General features: G+C 21.6%; 2 protein-coding genes across 2 annotated transcripts in view; one reads left to right on the plus strand and one right to left on the minus strand.

Moving 5' to 3' along the window:
• Positions 1 to 2,779: 2,779 nt before the first annotated feature.
• On the minus strand, positions 2,780 to 23,372 carry LOC117171808 (muscle M-line assembly protein unc-89-like). Its single transcript, XM_033359437.1, has 3 exons — positions 22,706 to 23,372; positions 14,775 to 15,684; positions 2,780 to 3,238 (listed from the first exon to the last, which is right to left on the minus strand). The coding sequence occupies exons 1-3, from the start codon at positions 23,047 to 23,049 to the stop codon at positions 2,945 to 2,947; spliced, it is 1,548 nt and encodes a 515-aa protein (XP_033215328.1). The 5' UTR covers positions 23,050 to 23,372; the 3' UTR covers positions 2,780 to 2,944.
• LOC117171799 (activating signal cointegrator 1 complex subunit 2) overlaps positions 23,266 to 23,581 on the plus strand; it is a 46,711-nt gene continuing 46,395 nt past the window's right edge. The window contains exon 1 of the mRNA XM_033359415.1: positions 23,266 to 23,581. Coding sequence (XP_033215306.1) covers positions 23,549 to 23,581 — 33 coding nt within the window. The 5' untranslated portion in view covers positions 23,266 to 23,548.

The raw sequence follows: 23,581 nt of genomic DNA on the forward strand, positions 1-23,581 counted from the left end.
TTAAAAATATTCTCAAGTATTAAATTAATTTAAAATCTTTTTTAAAACTTCTAAATATCTCTCGAATTTGCTCGGATTTTGATAAAACTTTTAAATCTTGCTAATTGAAAAAGCGCCTTAAAGATCGTCCATATTTTTTTTTTTTAATTTAGGAAATATATTTGAATGTTTGGAAATTTTGTTTAATTTTCTCTTAAAATTAATTTTTAAATCTACACATTATAAAAGAAACTCAAAATTATTGGCATATAGAGCTTCTGAAATTTATTTTAAAATTATGACTTTTTTAGGGATATAAAGTTTTAATATTATTTTAATTAAATTATTGAATATATTTAGGTAACATATTTAGTTCCATTTTTTAAGACGAAAATATAAACTTTTATCGAAATATATGAATTTTTTATCAAGAAGATCAATTTTCTACCAAAAAAGATGAATTTTCAACCAAAACAAATAAATTTTCAAACCCGAAAAACTTATTTTCAACCAGATTGTTCAATTTTTAACAACAACAAGAACAAAAATTTTCCAGTCAAGAAAGAAAAAAAATTTCATCCAAATTATCACTTGTGGGGCTAAATTATTTGGAATATAAAACAAAAATTAATCATTGTTTTTTTTTATGTTAACCTCTTCATTTCTGTTTAAAGTGATATAAATATCATTTTAGTAATATTCTTGAGAAAATTCAGAAAGATAATTAAAGCTTTTGTACTTGTCGAAAAAGTAGGTTTTTTAAAAAAATGTAAAGTATTTTGCAAAATTTTAGGAAAATTTCGAGTCAGTTTAAATCTTCCAGATTTTTTTTCGACATTTGTAGAAATTTTCTGAGATGTTTTGGAAACATTTCTAAATCTTTTTTAAAAATCAAGTTTTCAAAATGAAAAGACATTACAAATTTTCCTTGTATGTTCAAGAAAAAACATCAAAAGTTTTTAAATATTTTTTTAAATTATTTGAATTATTCAACAAATTTTATAAATTAAAAAACATAAAAAATGCCTATTTAAGATGTTTTAAAACCGTTTTGAACTTTCTCTTAACCTTAATTTTTTTTAAATAGCTTAAAGTTTCCCAGAAATTTTCATGTATTTTTTTTATATTCTCTTAAAACCTTTCAAAATATTTTTTTAAACTTCAAAATATTTAAAAAATGTACGCTTCTTCTAACTTCAAAAAAAATGTTTTCATGTTTTACGTTTAGTTTGAATATTTTTTAAAACTTTTTAATGTCTCTTCGACTTCATCGAATTTTGTATAAAACTTTGTAATTTTGATAATTAAAAACATTTGGCTTTGCAATCATCCACATTATTTTTAGAAATTTTAAGAAATAATAAAAAATTTTTTGAATTAATTGTAAATTTTCTTTTCTAATTTTTTTTTTTATAAAAAAATTAGTTTAAATTTTCCCAGTACTTTTAAGACGTTTTTTTCACTTCCTTGAAATATTTAAGAATTGTAACACAGATTCAATAGATTTTTTGCAATTTTTCTCTCTCTTCACTGAAAAATATTCATTAGCAAAAAATTCATTTCATTTAAAAAAGTCCCCTGTTTTGATTGAATTTACCTGCTTTTGATTAAAAGTTAAAATATAATTGTAGTTTAAATATTAAATACTACATTTTTCGTTTAAAATTTATCTTTTCGGAATGCAAATTGCATTAAAGTAGTGAACATTTTAAAATAAATGATCTAATAGCTTAAAAATCTTAGAAAAACAAAGCTACAAAGTATAATTGAAGTATAAAATACTTTGAACACAAACTTTTTATGTTATTTCCAGATTTTTCAATTAAAAGAGTGGAGAAAAAAGTTTTTTCTTAAATATCTGCTTAATTATAAATAAAAAGAATCTCTCTCTGTAAATTATTTTCAAAAATTGTTGAATTGAAACTTTCCACTTTTTAAAATCTATAAATTTTCAAAAAATTTCATCGTTAATATACTAAAATATTTAATTTTTTAAGAAAATATCACGTATAAACTTGATAAGTTTCTTGAAATACTGAAAATGTAATTTTTAAATTTTTACGGAGCTCATAAAATTTAGCTAAGACAAATTTAATTTAAAATTTAACAAATTTATAAAAATTTGGAAAAATTGGATCTTTTATATGGTCAGCATGAAATTCCTTTTTTTTAAGATTGGTATTTGAAAAATTAATGTTAAATAACGATTGAAAAATCCCGAAAAATAAAATTCCCGAGACTGCATAGAATGTGAAAAAAATACAAAAATTGAATTTTAAATTTATATATATTTTGTTTGAAAAATGTTATAAGGTTCGATGAAAACAGAGTGATTTTTTTGGTTTGAGGAGAAACTTTCCTTAAATTTAGAACTTGTCAAAAAATCCAATTTTCAAGCTCAAAAAATGAGAATTTAGCTTGCAGCTACTAAGTTGCAGGATTTATACACTGCAATCAATAAAATATATTTATAAAAAAATTTTAATTGTTTAATTTCTTGAATTTTACAATTCGGCAATTTTTCTGGGGTGAATTTTATTATTCGCGAATTTTAAAATACGGGAATTTTCCAATTCGGTATTTATATTTTTCGGGAATTTTACAGTTTTCGGGATTTTTCAGTCGTCTCAATTTCGAGAATAAATCGAAAATGCCACCATCCGCTTTCTAATAATTGATTATTTTTAAAAATAATTTTGTGGCTTGATTATCACTAAATTAATTGAAACAATTATTCTAGAAAACTAATTTTTTCTCCTAGAAAGTAAAATTGGATAATAATCGGAAATTTCTATCCATGAGTTTATTAATTATAAAAATTAGACTAAAATTGTACAAATATAGAAAAGAGTATTCGTCATCTCAGCAGTATGTAGTAAATTTTCCTATAAAAATTCAGTTGCAGTATAAAAATATCTTTTTACTTGAGTCATGGCTAATATTAAATTTTTAAAAATGGTACTCCTCAATGAGCGAAATCCATGTTCCATTTCCAACGTAGAATTTTCTCGCTGATTCTAAAAGCATTCCAATTTTCCACAGACTCAGGATTTCGAGGTTTTACACAAACTGCGGTGCAATATTCATTCGCGTATTTTGGGATGAAAAAGTCCGAAAGTTGGGGAACCGCGTCTCGCTGACGAGGTTCAGGATCTTTGCTTCGAGTAAATCTCGGCGGGAGTAGGGATTCTTCAAAAGATAAGTTGATCAGATTTTTGAAAATCGCTTCGTCAGGAGCAAAATCCAGTGAACTCGACACCTGGGTAAAATATTTTATTCAAAATATTAAACAACTAGAGGACATAATTACTTATATAATATTTTTGTACTAAACAACTAGAAAAAAGGACATATATTTTCGATAATTGATGTTTAATATTTGAAATTATGTATCTTCAATAGCAACAAAATTAAATTTGTATCAAAGTAGTTTAAAAAAAACAAAGAATGTTGTGAAAAAAATGTAATTTTTCATATTTCAACTTATAGAGATTTTAATTTTTAATGTAAAACTATTAAATTCAACCACGTAGTTGCATTTTTAACGAAAAAAAATTTCTATTGTGAAATAGAAGTTTTCAACAAAAGAGTTGAATTTTCAACTAATAAAAATACATTTTCAACCGAAAATGGAATAGCTAATTTTTCAACTTAAAAGGAAATCTTAACTAAAAAAATACAAATTTTTAACCAAAATTTTAAAATTTAGGCTTAACAAGATCATTTTTCAACCAAAATTGGAAATGTTCAATTTAGAGTTTAAAAAAATTAATAGTCACCTAAAAAAGATCAAACTTCAACAAAAAAGACGAATTTTTATGTATTTGAAAGTACATACATTTTTAACTAATAACGATAAATTTCTAAAAAAAAAAATTTAATCAAATTTTCAGTTAATAAAATCCATTTTCCACTACAAAATACGAATAATCAAATAAAATCGTAAATTTTCAAGCAAATAAATTTCAACTGAAAACAGAAACTTCCAACCGTGAAGATTAATTTTCTACCAAAAAATAAGAAATTTTCAACCAAGAAAATTAATTTCCTTCCGAAAAAATGAAGTTTTTACCTAAATGCATAAGTTTTGAACAAGAATAATTGAATTTTCAACTAAAAAATGTCATTTTTCAATCAAAAAACAAATCATTTTTGCAGTTAAAGAAATTAACTTTTTTATCAAAACAGTATTATTTTTAACGAAAAAACATAAAATTTCTACCAAAGAAATTATTATTTTCTCAAAAAGACGAATTTTCAACGTATTTTCATCTAAAAATGGAATAGTTAAATTTACAGTGAAGAAAATTAATACCTAAACAAACAAAAAAACGAATTTTAAAAATAATATTAAAAATATTTTTATGTATTTTAAAATACATAAATTTCCAAATAATAAGGATAAATTTTTAACCAATGGGGATAACTTCTCAGCCAAAAAATGGAACTGAATGTTCATCTGAAATGATAAATCTTCAATCAAACATATGAATTATGAACTCAATAGAAGCTTTTTCAACCAAAAGAAATTAATTTCCTATAAAAAGGCAATTTTACAATAGAATACATCAATTTCTAACTGAATAGTTGAATTGAAAATTAAAAAGATCAATTTTCAACAACAAAATAAATTTTCAAAAAAATAGAAGATTTTTAAAAGAAAGGAAATTAATTATTAAACAAATAATTCGATTTTCAACCAAAAAAGATCAAACATCTCAAACATTCTCCATAAAGTAGATGAATATTCAACTTAAAGAATTAATTTTAGCAAACAAAAAATAATTTCCTTTTGTTCACTATTCAATTATTTCTTAGAATTTTCGTTTTTTTTTGTTACAAATTAATCTTTTTAAGTTGAAAATTTCACTAATTGCCTGAAAATTCATCTATTTAGTAGAAAAGTCGTAATTTTGTATAGAAAATTAATCTTTATTGTGGAAAAATCATCTATTTGGTTGCAAATTCATATTTTTGTTAAAGGTTGAAAAATTATCGATATTACTTCAAAATTTAACAAAATCGATGAAACAAAAAATAATATTTTTCCACAAAATAAGAATTTTTAAACTTATTTTCATATACCTCAAGATACCAAAATATTCAGTAAATACGAATTTTCAAACATAAAGATTAATTTTCTACCAAAAAAGATGAGTTTTCAATGAAGTACATGAATGTTAATCTTAAAAAGATAAATTTTCAATCAAAAATAGAATAGTTAAATTTACAGTTTAAAAATTTTATTTTCAACTAAAAACAAATTTAAAAAAATAATTGAATACTCAACCTAAAGTAATTATTTTTTAACCAAATAGTTGTACTTCCTACAAAAAAAACATCTCTACCAAGAAGATTAATAATCTACCAAAAAAAACAACGAATTTTCATGTATTTTAAAACAGCTTAGTTTTCAACGAACCAGTTGAATTTTTAACTAAAAAGGATAACCTTTCAAACAAAAATTTGAATTTTGAAACAAATAGACGAATAATTATCCACAAAAAACAATCAGTTTTTCAACTGAAGAGATGAATTATAAAAAAGTAATTTAATTTTTAACCAAAAAGTTGCATTTGCAGTTAAATCACTGATATTTCAATGAAAACAAAAACGAATTTTCAACAAAACAGTTGCATTTTAAATCAAATAGTTTAATTTTCAAGCAAAGATACCATTTTTTCAGAAGATAGTTGAATGTTTAACAAAAAAATTAATTTTCCGCCACGAAAGATGTTTTTTTACTCAATCCAGAAATTTTATGTTTCTACCAAAAAAGATGAATTTTTAATTGAAAGGGACGAAGTTTTTTGCCCGAAAAACAAAATTTCAACCAAAAAAGTTCAATTTTCGATAAAAAAGGATGACCTTTGCATAAAATAATTGAATTTTTAACTTGCAAAAATTCACTTTCACGCAAATGGTCGAATATTCAAATAAAAGAGATTAAATTTCAACCAAAAAAGCCCGCAAAGTTGAATTTTCAACAAGTGGATCGTTTTCGACCGAGAAATATGAATTTTTAACCAAATAGATGAATTTAAAATTTTTGTACCGTAAAAGAGAAATGTTTACTCCAAAAGGATAAATTGTCTCCTCAAAAAGGCGAATGTTCAGTAAACAGTTAAATATTCGTCAAAAAGATATGAATTTTTAACAAAATTGTCAAATTTTAAACAAAATAATTAAATTTTCAACCAATTATTTTAATTTTCTTATTGACTTCTATTAATTCAATCCAAATTTAAACGAAAAAGAAAGAATGTGATTGAAATTTCTAACGAAAGCAGAATAATAACTAAACAAATTCTTAATTTTTCGCGAACAAAATTCGTCTTTGTAAAATCTTTGGGAATATTTTTAAATCGTTGTAAAGTCTTTGGGAAATCTTTGAAAATATTTAAAAAATTTTTTAAAGTCTTTTAAATCCTTGCAGTTTTTGAAATCGTTGTGAAATTGTTGAAACCTTTTAAAGTATTTAAAATCTTTGTGAAATCTTAAAATTTCTGTGTAATCTTCATGAAATCTTTTTAAATTTTTGTACAATTTTTGAAATCCTCAAATTCTTTGAAATCGTTGTGAAATTATTTGGAACCTTTATGAAATATATGTTAAATTTTTCTTAAATCTTTGTTTGTGAGAACTTTTGTGTTCGTTCGTAATTTTTAAAATCTTCTAAAATCTTCTCAACATTCTTGAAACCTTTTGAAATTGTTAAAAACCTTTCAAATGTTCTAAAATCTTTAAAACCTTTAAAATTTTCTAACAAAAATGTGAACTAGTTTAAAATCTTTGAAAAGTTTTGTATTTCGGTCTACTGTAACATTTTTGAAATCTTTGGAATTCCTGAAGTATTTTTAAATCCATATGGCTCTATAAAATATTTGTGAAACCTTTCGAATTCGTTTAAAATCTTGGAAATGTTTTGAAATCTTTGAAATTCTTGTATTCTATTGACATTCTAGAAAATTTTGATAAAATATTTCAAATATTTGTGATATCTTTCTAAAATTATTTTTATTAATTTGAAACCATTAAAATATTTGAAATCTTCTGAAAGTTTTAGAATTTTTTAGAAATCTTTTGAAATATTCTGAACAAATTTGAAATCGTTGAAAATCTTTGGAAATCCTTATGAAATTTTTAGGAAGGAAATCTTTGAAATATCTGTGAAAGATTTTTTATTTATTTGAAATTATTAAAATATTTTAAATCTGTATGAAATCTTTTTAAATTTTGGTAAAATTTCTAAAACTCTTAAAATCTTTGTAAATGTTTTTGAAAAATTTTTGAAATGTTCGAAGCCTTTGTAAAATCTTTGAAATGGTTTTGAAAGCTATTGAAATCATCTGAACAAAATTTAAAATCACTTCAAATCTTTGGATAACTTCATGAAATTTTTAGGAAGTCTTGAATATTTCTGAAATATTTTTTATTTATTTTAAATCATGGAAATATTTGAAGTCTTATCAACAAAATTTGAAGTCGTTAAAAATTTTTGAAAATATTTATCTATTTTTTGTAATATATTTTATTAATTTGAAAGCATTAAAATATATGAAATCTTGGAAAATTTTGACAAAATATTTGAAATCCTTGAAATATTTGTAATCTTATTAAAATGTTTTGAAATATTTGTGAAATGTTCGAAATCTTCATCAAATCTTTATGAAATTTTTAGGAAATCTTTGAAATATTTGTGGAATGTTCGAAATCTTTGAAATCTTTTTGAAATTTTTAGCAAATCCTTGAAATATTTTGTATTCATTTGAAATCATTAAAATATTCAAAATCTTTGTGATATATTTTAAAATGTTTAACAATTTTTATAATATTTGGAATCCTTTAAATCTTTGTGAAATCTTTCAAATATTTTGGAAATCTTTTAAAATCTTCCAAACAAAATATGAAATCTTTTTAAATCTTTGGAACCTTTATGAAATCTTTGTAAAATCATTAAAATCTTTTAAAATCTTCTAAAAAAATCATTTTAATCGTTTAAAATCTTTTGAAATCTTAATTAAATTTTCAGGAAATATTTGTGAAATATGTTCTATTTATTTGAAACCAATAAAATATTTTAAATATTAAACATTTTTTTGTTTGTTAAAATCCTTGAATTGTTTTGAAATATTTGTGAAAAGTTCGAAATCTTTGTAAAACCTTTGAAATCTTTCGAAATCTTCTAAGCAAATTCAAAAGCGTTTAAAATCTTTAAAACGTTTTAAATTCTTTATTAAATTTTTCTTTCTTTGATATCCTTGAAATATTAAAAAAATTTTGAAATCTTTTGAAATTTTCTAAATAAAATTTAAAATCGTTTAAAATATTTTGAAATCTGAATGAAATTTTCAGGAAATATTTGTGAAATATGTTGTATTTATTCGAAACCATTAAATATTTGAAATATTTTACAAAAATTGTAAAATAGTTTAAATCTTTGTATTGTTTGTGAAATGTTTTGAAATATTTGTGAAATGTTCAAAATCTTTGTAAAATCTTGGAAATCTTTTGAAATCTTATCAACAAATTAAAAATCGTTTAAAATTTTTATGAAATTTTTCTGTCTTTGAAATTCTTGAAATCTTTGAAAAAATTCAAAACCTTTTGAAATTTTCTTAATAAACTTTGAAATAGTTTAAAATCTTTGGAAAACTTTATAAATTTTAAAATATTTTGTATTCATTTTTAATCATAAAAATATTTTTAGTTTTTTAAAAATTTTTTGAAATCTTTAAAAAAATTTTTTAAATATTTGAAATAAACAAAAAATGTTTAGAAATATTTGTGAAATGTTCACATCTTCATAAAAATGTTTTAATCTTTTTAAAATATTTTGAAATCTTCTACAAAAATTTGAAATCGTTTGAAATCTTTGAAAATCTTTATGACATTTTTAGGAAAACCTTATAATATTTGTGAAATCTTATGTATTCATTTAAAATCTTTTAAGATTGTTGTAAAATCTTTGAAATCCTTGAATTCTTTGTAATTTTTGTGAAATGCTTTGAAACCTCTGTGAAATGTTCGAAATCTTTGTCAAATCATTGAAACCTTTTGAAATCGTCGAAACAAATTTGAAAGCGTTTAAACTTTTTAAAACGTTAAAAAATCTTTATGAAATTTTTAAGAAATCTTTATAATATTTGTGAAATCTTTTGTATTCATTTAAAATCTTTGAATTTCTTAAAATCTTTGAGAAAAGTTTTGAAATATTTGTTAAATGGTCGAAATCTTTGTCGAATTTTTGAAATCTTCTAAACAAATTTGAAATCGTTTAAAATATGAAAAACGTTTCGAAATATTTATGAAATTTTTAGGAAACCTTTGAAATCATATAAAAAAATTGAAATGATTGCAAATCCTTAAATTCTTCTAAAATCTTAGTAATCTGTTTTACTTTAGCCTTTCCATAATCTTTAGAATCCTTAAAATCTTCTGCAAGTTCTAAAATCTTTGTGAAATGTTTGAAATCTTTGAAATATTTATGAAATCTTTTGAAATCTTCTGAAAATTTTAAAATCTTTGTAAATCTTTGAAATCTTCGTGAAATGTTCGAAATCTTTTTAAATCTTCGAAACAAATTTTTAATCGCTTAAAATCTTTTGAAATCTTAATGAAATATTTACGAAATATTTGTGAAATATATTGTATTCTTTTAAAACCATTAATTATTTGAAATATTAAAAAAAAGTTTTAATCGTTGAAATCTTTGAATAGTTTGTGAAATGCTTTGAAATCTTTTTAAAATCTTTGCAATATTGTTTAATCTTCTAAACAACATAAAAAGAGTCTCTGGAAATGTTTATAAATTTTTAAAAATATTTTGTGTTGTTTTGAAATCATTAAAATATTTTAACAATTTGTTTGAATCTTTAAATTCTTTGAATAAATGTTTCGAAATATTTGTGAACTGTTCAAATCTTCATACAATTTTTTAAATCTTTGTTAATCTTTTGAAATCTTCGAAACAGATTTGAAATCGTTTGAAATATTAAAAACGTTTTGAAATCTTTATGAAATTTTTAGGAAGTCTTTGAAAATTTTCAAAATCTTATTAAAAAATTGAAATCGTTGCAAATCTTTGCAATCTTCTAAAATCTTAGAAAGTTGATTTACCTTTCTAAAATCTTTAAAATCCTTGCAATCTTCTAAAAGTTATAAAATCTTTGTGAAATGTTTGAAATCCGTGTAAAATCTTTGAAATATTTGTGAAATCTTTTGTAATCTTCTAAAGAATGTTTGAAATCTTTTTAAATCTTGGAAACAAATTTTTAATCGTTTAAAATCTTTTGAAATCTTAATGAAAATTTCAGGCAATATTTGTGGAATATATTGTATTTATATTAAACCATTAAATATTTGAAATATTTTCAAAAAATTGTAAAATCGTTAAAATCTTTGAATTATTTGTGAATTGTTTTGAAATATTTGTGAAATGTTCGAAATCTTTTTAAAATCTTGGAAATCTTTTGAAATCTTATCAACAAATTTAAAATCGTTTAAAATCTTTATGAAATTGTTTTGTCTTTGTAATTCTTGAAATCTTTAGAAAAATTTCGAAATATTTTTGAAATCTTTTGAAATTTTCTTCATAAAATTTGAAAGCGTTAAAAATTTTTGGAAATCTTTATGAAAACTTTTAATATTTTGTATTATTTTGAAATCATTAAAATACTTTTAATCTTTTAACAATTTTTTGATATATTTTAACAATTTCTTTAAATTATTTGAAAAAATGTTTCGAAATATTTGTGAAATGTTCAAATCTTTATACAAATTTTTAATTCTTCTAAAGAAATTTGAAATCGTTTAAAATATTAAAAACGCTTTGAAATCTTTATGAAATTTTTAGAAAGTCTTTCGAAATCTTATTAAAAATTTAAATAATTGCAAATCTTCTAAAATCATAGAAATCTGATTTACTTTACCCTTTCAAAAATCTTTAAAATCATTGAAATCTTCTATTTGTGAAATATTTTGAAATCTTCTAAACAAAATTTGAAATCTTTTAAAATCTTTGGAAATTTTCAAGAAATATTAGTGAAATATATTGTATTCATTTAAAGCCATTAAATACTTTAAATATTATAAAAAAATTGTAAAATCATTGAAATCTTTGAATTGTTTGTGAAATGTTCGAAATCTTTGTAAAATCTTTAAAATCCTTTTGAAACATTTTCAAATCTTTATGGAATTTTTCTGTCTTTGAAATTCTTGAAATCTTTAGAAAAATTTCGAAATCTTTTTAAAATATTTTGAAATTTTCTTGATAAAATTTGAAATGGTTTCAAATCTTTGAAAATCTTTATTAAATTTTTAGGAAATCTTTATAATATTTGTGAAATCTTTTTATATTCGTTTAAAATCTTTTTGTAAAATCTTTGAATTTCTTAAAATCTGTCAGGAATGTTTCGAAATATTTGTGAAATGTTCGAAATCTTTGTCAAATCTTTTGAAAATTTCTAAACAAATTTAAAAGCGTTTAAAATCTTTATGATATTTTTATGAAATCTTTATAATATTTGTGAAGTCTTTTGTATTCATTTAAAATCTTTTTGTGAAATCTTTGAATTTATTAAAATCGTTGAGAAATATTTTGAAACCTTTGTTAAATGTTCGAAATCTTTGTCAAATTTTTGAAATCTTTATGAAACTTTTAGGAAATCTTTCAAAATTTAATTTAAAAATTTTATATCATTGCAAATCTTTGAAATATTCTAAAATCTTAGAAATCTGATTTTTTCAAAAATCTTTAAAATCCTTTATATCTTCTAAACGTTTAAATATCTTTGTGAAATATTTGAAATCTTTGTAAAATCTTTGAAACATTTGTCAAATCTTTTGAACAAAATTTGAAATCTTTAAAAATCTTTATGAAATCCTTGTGAAATGGTTTGTATATTTATTTGAAATCTTTATGAAATGTTCGAAATCATTTTGAAATATATTGTATTCAATTGAAATCATGAAATATTTGAAATATTTAACAAAAAATGGTAAAATTGTTGAAATCTTTCAATTGTTTGTGAAATGTTTTGCAATATTTATGAAATGTTCGAAATCTTTGTAAAATATTGGAAATCTTTTGAAATCTTCTAAACAAATTTAAAATCGTTTATAATCTTTATGAAATTTGTCTGTCTTTGTAATTTTTGAAATCTTTAGAAAAATTTCGAAATCTTTTTGAAATCTTTTCAAATTTTCTCAGAAAAATTTGAAATCGTTTAAAATCTTTGGAAATCTTTATGAAAGTTTTTAATATTTTGTATTGTTTTGAAATCATTAAAATATTTTAAATCTTTTTACAATTTTTTGAAATATTTTAACAATTTTTTTAGATCTTTAAATTCTTTGCAAAAATGTTTCGAAATATTTGTGACATGTTCAAATTTTCATACAAATTTGTTAATTTTTTTGAAATCTTCTAAACAAATTTGAAATCGTTTCAAATCTTTTAACAATTTGTTAAAATCTTTGAAAAAATGTTTCGATATATTTGTGAAATTTTCAAATCTTTATAAAATTTTTTTAATCTTTTTGAAATCGTTTAAAATGTTTAAAAAGTTTTGAAAACTTTATGAAATTCTTAGAAAATCTTTGAAATCATATGAAAAAATTTAAATCATTGCAAATCTTTGAAATTTTCTAAAATCTTAGAAATCTGAATTACCCTCCCTTTATAAAAGCTTTAGAATCCTTAAAATCTTCCGAAAGTTAAAAAATGTTTGTGAAATGTTTGAAATATTTGTGAAATCTTTTGAAATCTTCTAAACAAAATTTCAAATCTTTACAAATCTTTGGAAATTTTTAAATATTTTGTATTCATTTGAAATGATTAAAATATGTTTAATCTTTTTAAATTTTTTTGAAATATTTTAACAATTTATGTAAATCTTTAAATCGTTTGCAAAAATGTTTTGAAATATTTGTGAAATGTTCAAGTTTTCATTAAAGTGTTTTAATCTTTTTCAAATCTTTTGAAATCTTCTTAAAAAATTTGTAATCGTCTAAAATGTTTGAAAATCTTTATGAAATTTTTAGGAAAACTTTATAATATTTGTGAAATCTTTTGTATTGATTTCAAATCTTTGAATTTCTTTAAATCTTTCAGAAACGTTTTGAAATATTTGTGAAACGTTCGAAATCTTTGTCAATTTTTTTAAATCTTCTAAACAAATTTGACATCGTTTAAAATATTATAAACGTTTTGAAATCTTGATGAAATTATTAGGAAATCTTTGAAATCCTTTGAAATCTTAAAAAAATTGAAATCATTGCAAATCTTTGAAATCTTCTAAAATCTTAGAAATTTGATTTACGTTACCCTTTCTAAAATCTTTAAAATCCTTGAAATCTTCTGAAAGTTTTAAAATCTTTGTGAAATGTTTGAAATCTTTGTAAAATCTTTGAAATATTTGTGAAATCTTTTGAAATCTTCTCAACAAAATTTAAAATCTTTGGAAATTATTATGAAATCTTTGAAATATTGGTGAAATGTTCGAAATATGTTCAAAATCTTTTTGAAATCTTTTGCAATTTTCTTAAAAAAATTTGAAATCGTTTAAAATCTTTGGAAATCTTTATCAAATTTTCTGATTATTTTGTATTTTTTGAAATCATTAAAATATTTTTAATCTTTTTAAAATTTTTAAAAATATTTCAACAATCTGTTTAAATCTTTAAATTCTGTGCAAAAATGTTTTGAAATATTTGTAAAATGTTCAAATCTTCAAAAAAATGTTTTAATCTTTTTGAAATTTTTTGAAATCTTCTAAACAAATGGTGAAATGTGTTTTGAAATCTTTGTGAAATATTCGAAATCTTAGTAAAATATTTTAAAAAATTTTTTAATCTTCGAAACAAATGTTTAATTGTTTAAAATCTTTTGAAATCTTAATGAAATTTTCAGGAAACATATTTTATTCATTTAAAACCATTAAACACTTGCTATATTAAAAAGCAGGGTAAAATCGTTAAAATGATTGAATTGTTTGTGAAATGTTTTGAAATATTTGTGAAATGTTCGAAATCTTTGTAAAATCTTGAAAATCTTTTGAAATTTTTTAAACAAATTTAAAAGCGTTTCAAATCATTAAAACGTTTTAAAATCTTTATGTAATTTTTCTGTTTTTTAAATTCTTAAAATCTTTAAAAAAATTTGGAAGTCTTTTGAAATTTTCTTAATAAAATTTGAAATCGTTTAAAATCTTCGAAAATTTTTATGAAATCTTTTAACATTTTGTATTCATTTGAAATCATTTAAATATTTTAAGCCTTTTTAAAATATTGTGATATATCTTAACAATTTGTTTGAATTTTTTAATTCTTTGCAAAAATGTTTCGAAATATTTGTAAAATGTTCAAATCTTCATACAAATTTTTTATCTTTTTGAACTCATTTGAAATCTTCTAAACAAATTTGAAATCGTTTAAAATGTTTGAAAAATCTAAAATCTTAGAAATCTGATTTCAAATTTTAAATCATTAAAATGTTTGAAATCTTTTGTGAAATCTTTTAAAATTTTGTTAAAATCTTTGCAAAATCTTTATAATTATTTTATAATCTTTTGAAATATAGTGTCTACTCGAACCCCAATCCCCCCCCCCCCCCCGAAAACTGTTTTAAAAGCAAAACAAACATTCAAATTGAAGTTTCTCGTGATAAATTCAAGAAGAATTCCAGGTTTTCAAACTCACTCTAAACCCTGCCATTAAATAATAAAATATCTAATATTCATTTAAATAAAAAAATATATAACTTTATCAAAATTAATTTAATTAAAATTAATCACCTTTCCATTAACTAAACTTTTGTAAACCGGGGGCAAGTGTTCCACGTCAGTAATTATATTTTCCTTCTGAACTTCCTTTAATTTATTAATTGTGCACATAATCGAATTGTACTCGGGCCTCGACAATTTCTCGACAGGAAGAACCCGAGAAATTGCAGGATCTTCCTCAAAATCAATCTTCAATTCCCGCTTTGGTCGCGCAACTCCAGGTTCAACTGTTCCAATATTTGGCCGAGCGAGGACATTTCTCAAGACGCTTTTCTTCACCGGAGAGGTTTTTCCTTTCGCTGCCATTTTCGATTTCATACACGGCATCACTCCACAAACTTTAGGCTTCGCTCCGCCTCTCTGAATGAATCCCAAAGGCCTCGTTCTCATTTTCGAATTTGCGGAAGGCACTCTTTTTGCATTTTCTTGCGAAACCGATTTCTTGGGTGACTTGTTCGCTTTCGACAAACGATTTACGGAATTTAATTGCCTTCTCAAAGGACTCGTGCACTTGAAAGTCTTCCTCGGGGAAGATGGTTCGGCTTTCTTCGATTTTAATTTCAAATCCTCGGGAGTTTTTAAAGGCTCCGGCTCTGGGGAATCTTCCTTTTGGGGAATATCGAGCTCGAGAGATTCTTCCTGGATTGCTGACAGATTTTTCTTCTCGGGAGGTTTCAGAAAAGCCTCTTCAGAGAATTTCACTTGATTTGGAATACCATTTTCTGGTTCTGTGAAAAAGGATGCTTCTTTAGGAGAGGTTTTGGACCCATTTTGGATTTCGAGGGGAACATCTTCGGCGTAAACTTCGACTTCGACGATTTTCGGATTTTGAACTGTGTCTTCTTTTGACGAAGAGGAAGAATCAAAAGAGGGAGTTTGGTTATTAAAGCGGTGGTTCTCTCTCGGAATATCGACCGGTGATCTGAAATTAATTTTTAATAAATGATCAAAAAGATTCAAATGAGAATTCGTCAAATTAAAAAATAAATCATTGTTTCAAATCAGACTTTTTTAAGTTAAAAACTGTTTTCGTAAATAATTTTTTTGTCTGTGAGTTGAAAATTTAATTTATTTTAATTTTTATATAATTTTATTTTAATTCAATTTATTTTTTTGGTTAAAAATTTTGTTTGTCATAAAATATTTTTTTAGATCAAAATTGAACCATTCCGATTTGAGTTAAACATTTATATTTTAAACCCGAAAACTCATCTTTTTTGGTAGAAAATTAAAAAGAAATTAAAAATGCAATCATTTAGCACAACATTATTATTCTTTAATTGAAGATTCATCATTATAGTTAATTTTTTGTTTAATTGCATTTAACTGAAATTATAACTTCCATTTTTAGTTTAAAATGTATATTTTTTAATTTAAATTCATGTATTTTGTTAAAAAATTAATTTTTTTATTGAAGATTCATCAATATAGCGGAAAATTTATTTCTTTGTTTGAAAATATAACTATTTCATCCATTCGTTTTTTTTGTCTAAAATAAATTTTTTTTGTCGAAAATTCAAGCATTTCGTTTAAAATTAATTTTTTAATAAAATTGAAGATTCATTATTCTATTTGACAATTCATTACTTTGAATAAAAATTGAACTGTAATGTTAAAAAAAATATTGTTACTTTTCTATTAAAGATTTGTCATTACAGTGGAATAATTAATTTTTTTGGTTAAAAATATAACTATTTTTTTCATTCGTTTTTGTTTTTTGTATAAAATTTATCTTTTGGTCAAAAATTTGAGTATTTCGTTTAAAATTGACTTTTTAATAATATTGAAGATTCATAATTTTAGTTGACAATTCATTTCTTTGGTTAAAAATGGAACTATTATATTTAGAAAAATGTTTGTTAAAAAATATTCTTTTCGCATTTTTTTGGAGAAAATAAAAACAAAAATAAATTTAAAATCCAACCATTCAGTATAAAATTATGTTGCTTTTATTGAAGATTCATTATTATAGTTAAAATTTTATTATTATTTTTTTGAACTGAAATTATAACTGTCACATTTTGGATTGAAAATTGATCTTTTTTAATTTAAAATTCATGTATTTTGCTGAAAAATAGTTCTTTTTAGTGGAAAATTACTATTGCTGATTAAAACTTAATATATTTCTTTTTATTGAAAATTTATCATTTTAGTATAAAATTAATTTCTTTGGTTGAAAATATAACTATTTCTTTCATTCCTTTTTTTATATAAAATTTATCTTTTTGTTCGAAAATGTAAGTATTTCGTTTAAAATTGATTTTTTAATAATATTGAAGATTCATAATTTTAGTTGACAATTCATTTCTTTGGTTAAAAATGGAACTATTATATTTAAAAAATGGTTTGTTAAACAATCATTTTTTTGAAGAAAATAAAAACAAAAATAAATTTAAAATTCAACCATTCAGTATAAAATTATGTTGCTTTTATTGAAGATTCATTATTACAGTTAAAATTTTATTATTATTTTTTTGAACTGAAATTATAACTGTTACATTTTGGATTGAAAATTGATCTTTTTTAATTTAAAATTCATGTATTTTGCTGAAAAATAATTCTTTTCAGTAGAAAATTACTATTGCTGATTAAAAATTAATATATTTTTTTTATTGAAAATTTATCATTTTAGTATAAAATTAATTTCTTTGGTTGAAAATATAACTATTTCTTTCATTCCTTTTTTTATATAAAATTTATCTTTTTGTTCGAAAATTTAAGTATTTCGTTTAAAATTGATTTTTTAATAATATTGAAGATTCATAATTTTAGTTGACAATTCATTTCTTTGGTTAAAAATGGAACTATTATATTTAAAAAAATTTTTGTTAAAAAATATTCTTTTCGCATTTTTTTGAAGAAAATAAAAACAAAAATAAATTTAAAATCCAACCATTCAGTATAAAATTATGTTGCTTTTATTGAAGATTCATTATTACAGTTAAAATTTTATTATTATTTTTTTGAACTGAAATTATAACTGTTACATTTTGGATTGAAAATTGATCTTTTTTAATTTAAAATTCATGTATTTTGCTGAAAAATAGTTTGTTTTTAGTAGAAAATTACTATTGCTAATTAAAAATTAATATATTTTTTTATTCAAAATTTATCATTTTGGTAGAAAATTCATTTCTTTGGTTGAAAATATAAATATTTCTTTCATTCCTTTTTTTATATAAAATGTATCTTTTTGTTCGTAAATTTAAGTATTTCGTTTAAAATTAATTTTTTTTAATATTAAAGATTTATTATTATAGTTAACAATTCATTTCTTTTGTTAAAAATTGAACTATTACGTAACAAAATATTTATTTGTTACAAAATTGTTTTCAATGAAAATTGAACCATTCCATTTTGTAATGAACATTTATATTTTTAAGTCCAAGACTCGCATTTTTTGGAGAAAATAAAAAAAAATTCAACCATGTAGTATAAAATTATGGCTCTTTTATTGAACATTCATTATTGTAGTTACATTTTTTTAGTTCTTTTTTTTAACTGAAATTATAACTGTTCCATTTTTAATTGTAAATGTATTTTTTTTAATTTAAACTTCATTTATTTAGTTGGAAATCAGTTATTTTTAGTAGAAAATTATTATTTTTGGTTAGAAATTATTTTTTTTTTATTGAAAATTCATCATTATAGTAGAAACTTTATTTTTTTGGTTAAAAATGTAACTATTTTTTTCACTATTTTTTTGTAGAAAATGAATCTTTTTTGATCAAAAATTGAAGAATTTCGTTTAAAATTTTTTTTTAAATAATATTGAAGATTCATTATTATAGTTGAGAATTCATTTTTTTGGTTAAAAATTGAACTATTATGTTAAATCTTTTCTTTTTAGAAAATATCTTTTGAAATAAAAATTAAATCATTCCATTTTCGGTTGAACATTCATATTTTTGAATCCAAAACACGTATTTTTGGTATATATAACAAAAATTTTAAAAGTAACCATTTAGTATAAAATTATTGTTCTTTTATTGAAGATTCATCATTGTAGTTAAAATTTTTTAAATTATATTTTTTTAACTCAAATGAAAAGTGTTCCATTTTTAGCTGAAAACGTATCTTTCTTATAATTTAAAATTCAGGTATTTTGTTGAAATTAGTTCTTTTTGATAGAAAATTACTATTGTTAGTTCAAAATAAATTTTTTCTGTTGAAGATTTACCAATACAGTGGAAAATTAATTTCTTATTTTAACATATAACTATTTTTTTCATTCGCTTTTTTTATATAATTTATCTTTTTGGTCGAAAATTTAAGTATTTGGTTTAAAATGATATTTTTTTTAATATTTGGGATTTATTATTATAGTTAACAATTCATTTCTTTGGTTAAAAATTGAACTATTATGTAACACAATATTTTTTTGTTGTAAAATTGTTTTTCAGTGAAAATTTAACCATTCCATTTTGGAATGACCATTTATATTTTTAAGTCCAAAACTAGCATTTTTCGATAGAAAATGAAATTATGGCTCTTTTATTGAAGATTCATTATTGCAGTTAAATTTTTTTTTTTAAATTGAAATTACAACTTCCAGTTTTAATTGAAAATGTATCTTTTTTAATTTAAAATTATTTTCTTTTGTTAAAAAGTCGTTCTTTTTAGTAGAAAATTACTATTCCTGGTTAAAAAAAATTTTTTTCTTAAAGATTTGTCATTATAGTGGAAAATTCATTTCTTTGGCTATAAAAAAATATTTATTCACTCGTTTTTTTAATAAAATTTATCTTTTTTGTCGAAAGTTTAAGTATTTCGTTTAAAATTAATTTTTTAATAATATTGAATATTTATTATTATAGTTTACAATTCATTCCTTTGGTTAAAAATTGAACTATTATGATAAATAAAAAATTTATGTTGCAAAATTATTTTTTTCAATTAAAATTGAATCATTCCATTTTGGGTTCAAAATTTATATTTTTAAGTCAAAAACTGGCATTTTTTGGAGAAAATTAAAAAAAAAATTCAACTATTTAGTATAAAATTATGGCGTTTTTATTGACGATTCATTAGTACAGTTAACATTAAAAAAAATGTTTACTGAAATTAGAACTGTTCCATTTTTATTTGAAAATGTATCTTTTTAAATTTAAAATGCATGTATTTTGTTGAAAATTTGATCTTCTTAGTAGAAAATTCACATTGTTGGTTAAAAATTGATTTTTTTTTATTGAAAATTCATCATTATAGTAGAAAGTTTATTTCTTTGGTTAAAAATGTAACTATTTTTTTGTAAAAAATGAATCTATTTGGTGAAAAATCTAAGTATTCAGTTTGAAATTAATTTTCGAATAATATTAAAGATTCATTATTCTATTTGGCAATTCATTTCTTTGATTAAAAATTGAACTACAATGTTAAAAGTTTTTTGTAATAAAATATGTTTTGAAATAAAAATAGAACCATTCCATTTTTGGTTGAACATTTATATTTTTAAGTTCAAGGCTCGTCTTTTTTGGTAGAAAATAAAAATTCAACCATTTAGTATAAATCTTATGGTTCTTTTATTAAAGATTCATTATTACAGTTGAAAAACTCTATTTTTTTAAATTGAAATTACAACTTTTCCATTATTAGTTGAAAATGTATATGTTTTAATTTAAAATTCATGTATTTTGTTTAAAATTAGTTCTTTTTAGTAAATAATTACTATTGTTAGTTACATTTTTTTAAAGATTTATCATTATAGAGGAAAATTCATTTCTTTGGTTAAAAAATTAACTATAATATTGAAAATCCTTTTTTTTATATTAAGATTAATTGTTTTGAATGGAAATTAAATTACTTCATGTGGGATTTGAAAATTGATCTGTTTTAATTGAAAATTCCACTATTTGGTTAAAAAATTGATGGATTTTGTTAAAGAATCGTTTTTTATGGAAAACTTACATCATCTTGGTTAAAATTTTTTTTTTGCCAAAGGTTCCTCATTTTACTTGAAAATTATTTTTTTAAATTGAATATATAACTATTCCATTTTTTGTTGAGAACGAATCTTTTTCAGTAGAAAAAACTTTTATTTTCTAGAAAATTCTTTTTGGTAGAATATTAACATTATGGTAGAAAATTCTTTTCTTTTGTCCCAAATTTAATTGTTTTGTATTCAATTACAAATTATATTCAATTATTTGGTTAAAAATGTAGCTATTTTGTTAAAAATTGATTTAAAAAATAATAAAAATTGAATACTCCATGTTTAGTTTAGCTGAAAATTTGTCTATTCTGTGCAAGAATGCATACATTTTACTTGAAAAATAATTTTATAAAATAAAAATATTCCATTTATTATATTTTATTATTATATTCCATTTTTGGTTGAAAACACGTTATTTTTGCTGAAACTTCAATTTTTTTGTTAAAAATATAACTACTTTGTTAAAAAAAAAAGTTTAATGAAAATTTAAATACTCTACTTTTAGTTGAACATTTATCTTCTTTACTTAACAATTTTTTTTTCGTTTGACACAAATTATTTCAACTAAAAATATAATTATTTCATTTTGGGTTGTAAATTTATATTTTTTAGTTTAAAATGAATGTATTTTGTTAAAAATGCATCTTTTTTGGTCAAAAATAAATCTTTATTGTTGAAAATTCATCTTTTTGATCGAAAATTCAACTGTTTGGTTTAAAATTGAAGATTCATCACTGTAGTGTAAAATTTAACTATTTTGTTGAAAGTTCTTTTTTTGTTTGTTAAAAATCATTTTTGTTGAACATAGACATTTTTTTGTAGAAAATTAATCCTTACGATTGAAAATTCATCTTTTTGGTCGAAAATTCCACTCTTTGGTTAAAAAATTCATGCATTTTTATAAAAATCCGTCTTTTGTGGAAAAAATTCTTCTTCTTGGTAATAAAAATTATTGTTTTGGCTACAGATTCCCCATTTTAGATAAAAATTTATTTTTTAAATGAAAACATAATTTCCATTTTCGGTTGATAATGTATCTTTTTTAGTTAAAAATGTATGTAATTTGTTAAAAATCCATTCTTTTCAATAGAAAATTACTCTACATGGTTGAAAATGATTTTTTTTTATTAAAGATTCATCACAGATAAAAAATTCATTTTTTTGGCTAAGAATTTAACTTTTTGGGTGGAAACTCTTTTTTTTAGTAAAAAAATTAATTTTCTTGTAACTGAAAATATAAATATTCCATTTTTGGTTGAAAATTTATATTTTTTACATGATAATTTCATGCAATTTGTTAAAAATTCATCCTTTTCAGTAGAAAATTAACCTTTTTGGTTGGATATTTAAATATTTGGTTGGAAAATCCTCTTTTTTATAGTTGAAAATTAATTTTCTTTTCACTGTTAATATAAATATTCCATTTTTTGTTAGATATTTATCTTTTTTCTTAAAAATTTATGTAATTTGTTGAAAATTAAATAATTTTTTGTATTGAAAAATCATCATTATAGTTGAAAATTCATTTCTTGGCATAAAAATTAATCCTATTGGGTAGAAAATTGAACTATTTGGTTTAATACTAATTTTTTTATGATTAAAAATTAATTTTTTTTAACTTTAAATATAACGATTCTATTTTAGGTTTAGAACTGATCTTTTTGCAGCTCAAAATTTATCCTTTTGGTAGAAATTTAATCTTTACGATTGAAAATTTATTTTTTGATTTAAAAATGTATGTATTTTGTAAAAAAATTCATTTATTTGACTGAACATTTAACTATTTTGTAACAAATTAATGTATTGATCTTTATAAATTAATTTCTGAAACTGTAAATATAAAGATTACATTTTGGGTTGAAAACTGGTCTTTTTGCGGTATAAAATTCGTTTTATTGTGTAGAAAATTAACCTTTTATAATTTTAAAAATTGATATCTTTTTTTTGAAAATACATATTTTTCCGATCAGGCCACCTTATCATATTCTAACCAGAAAAATTATTTTCAAACCTTTTGTCCGTGGAGGAAATCGCTGCGAATTTTCTGAGTGTACTCGCGAATAAATCCTCTTCATTGAAATCGTTTAAAACCCTTTTTGTATATCCAAAACTATTTTCCGATCCCTCAAAACTTTTTTCCGAAGTTCTCCTTACCGGGGAATTTTCGGGGGTTAAGCTCTCGTCTAGAGAGACGATTTTATAAGGCTTATCAATCGAAACAATATTTTTAATTGTCGGCTTTCTCGCGATTGATAAAATTCTCTCGTTTATGGCGTGTTCCTGATCCTCGTCATCGTCCTCCCTTTGACAGAACCTAACTTTCGGGCGCACAACGAATTTCCCGCCGTCGGCCATAATTCAGAATAAAAAAGTTGCAAACCGGAGACTCTGAGAGTATTAGTTAAAAATGGATATCATAATTTTCACCCAATTGTCACCAGGAATGAAAAATTAAATGAAAATTAAATATAAACGCTAAAAGTAAACAAGGATGTAAACAAATCGAGTGAAAACAAAGACGAACATAACCTCAAAATTAGTTCTGCTATCTGTTGGACTTTTTCGGAAGGTCCATCAGCTGTCAATATTTTTGACATAACCTTCAAAACCGAGTTAAAATGGTTAAAGTCTGTTTAAAATTTTGGTGTCAATAGTGTTAATTAAGTGATACCCGGTGATTTTGTATTTATTTCTTTAAGTGTCAGCTAGAGTGTTGAAGGGTTAAATTTCAATTAAAGCGAAATTTATTACCTTTGTCGGTTTTTGTTAAAAGTTCGAAACATTCGAAGTGAATTCGTTTGATGTATTTTGTCGAGAGATCTTTATTGATCAGTGATATTTAACAGTATTTATTATGGAAAATGCTTCATCGAATAAGGTATTTCAG

The sequence above is a fragment of the Belonocnema kinseyi genome, chromosome 1 (genome assembly GCF_010883055.1).
Source record: "Belonocnema kinseyi isolate 2016_QV_RU_SX_M_011 chromosome 1, B_treatae_v1, whole genome shotgun sequence".
NCBI classification, from domain to species: Eukaryota; Metazoa; Arthropoda; class Insecta; order Hymenoptera; family Cynipidae; genus Belonocnema; species Belonocnema kinseyi.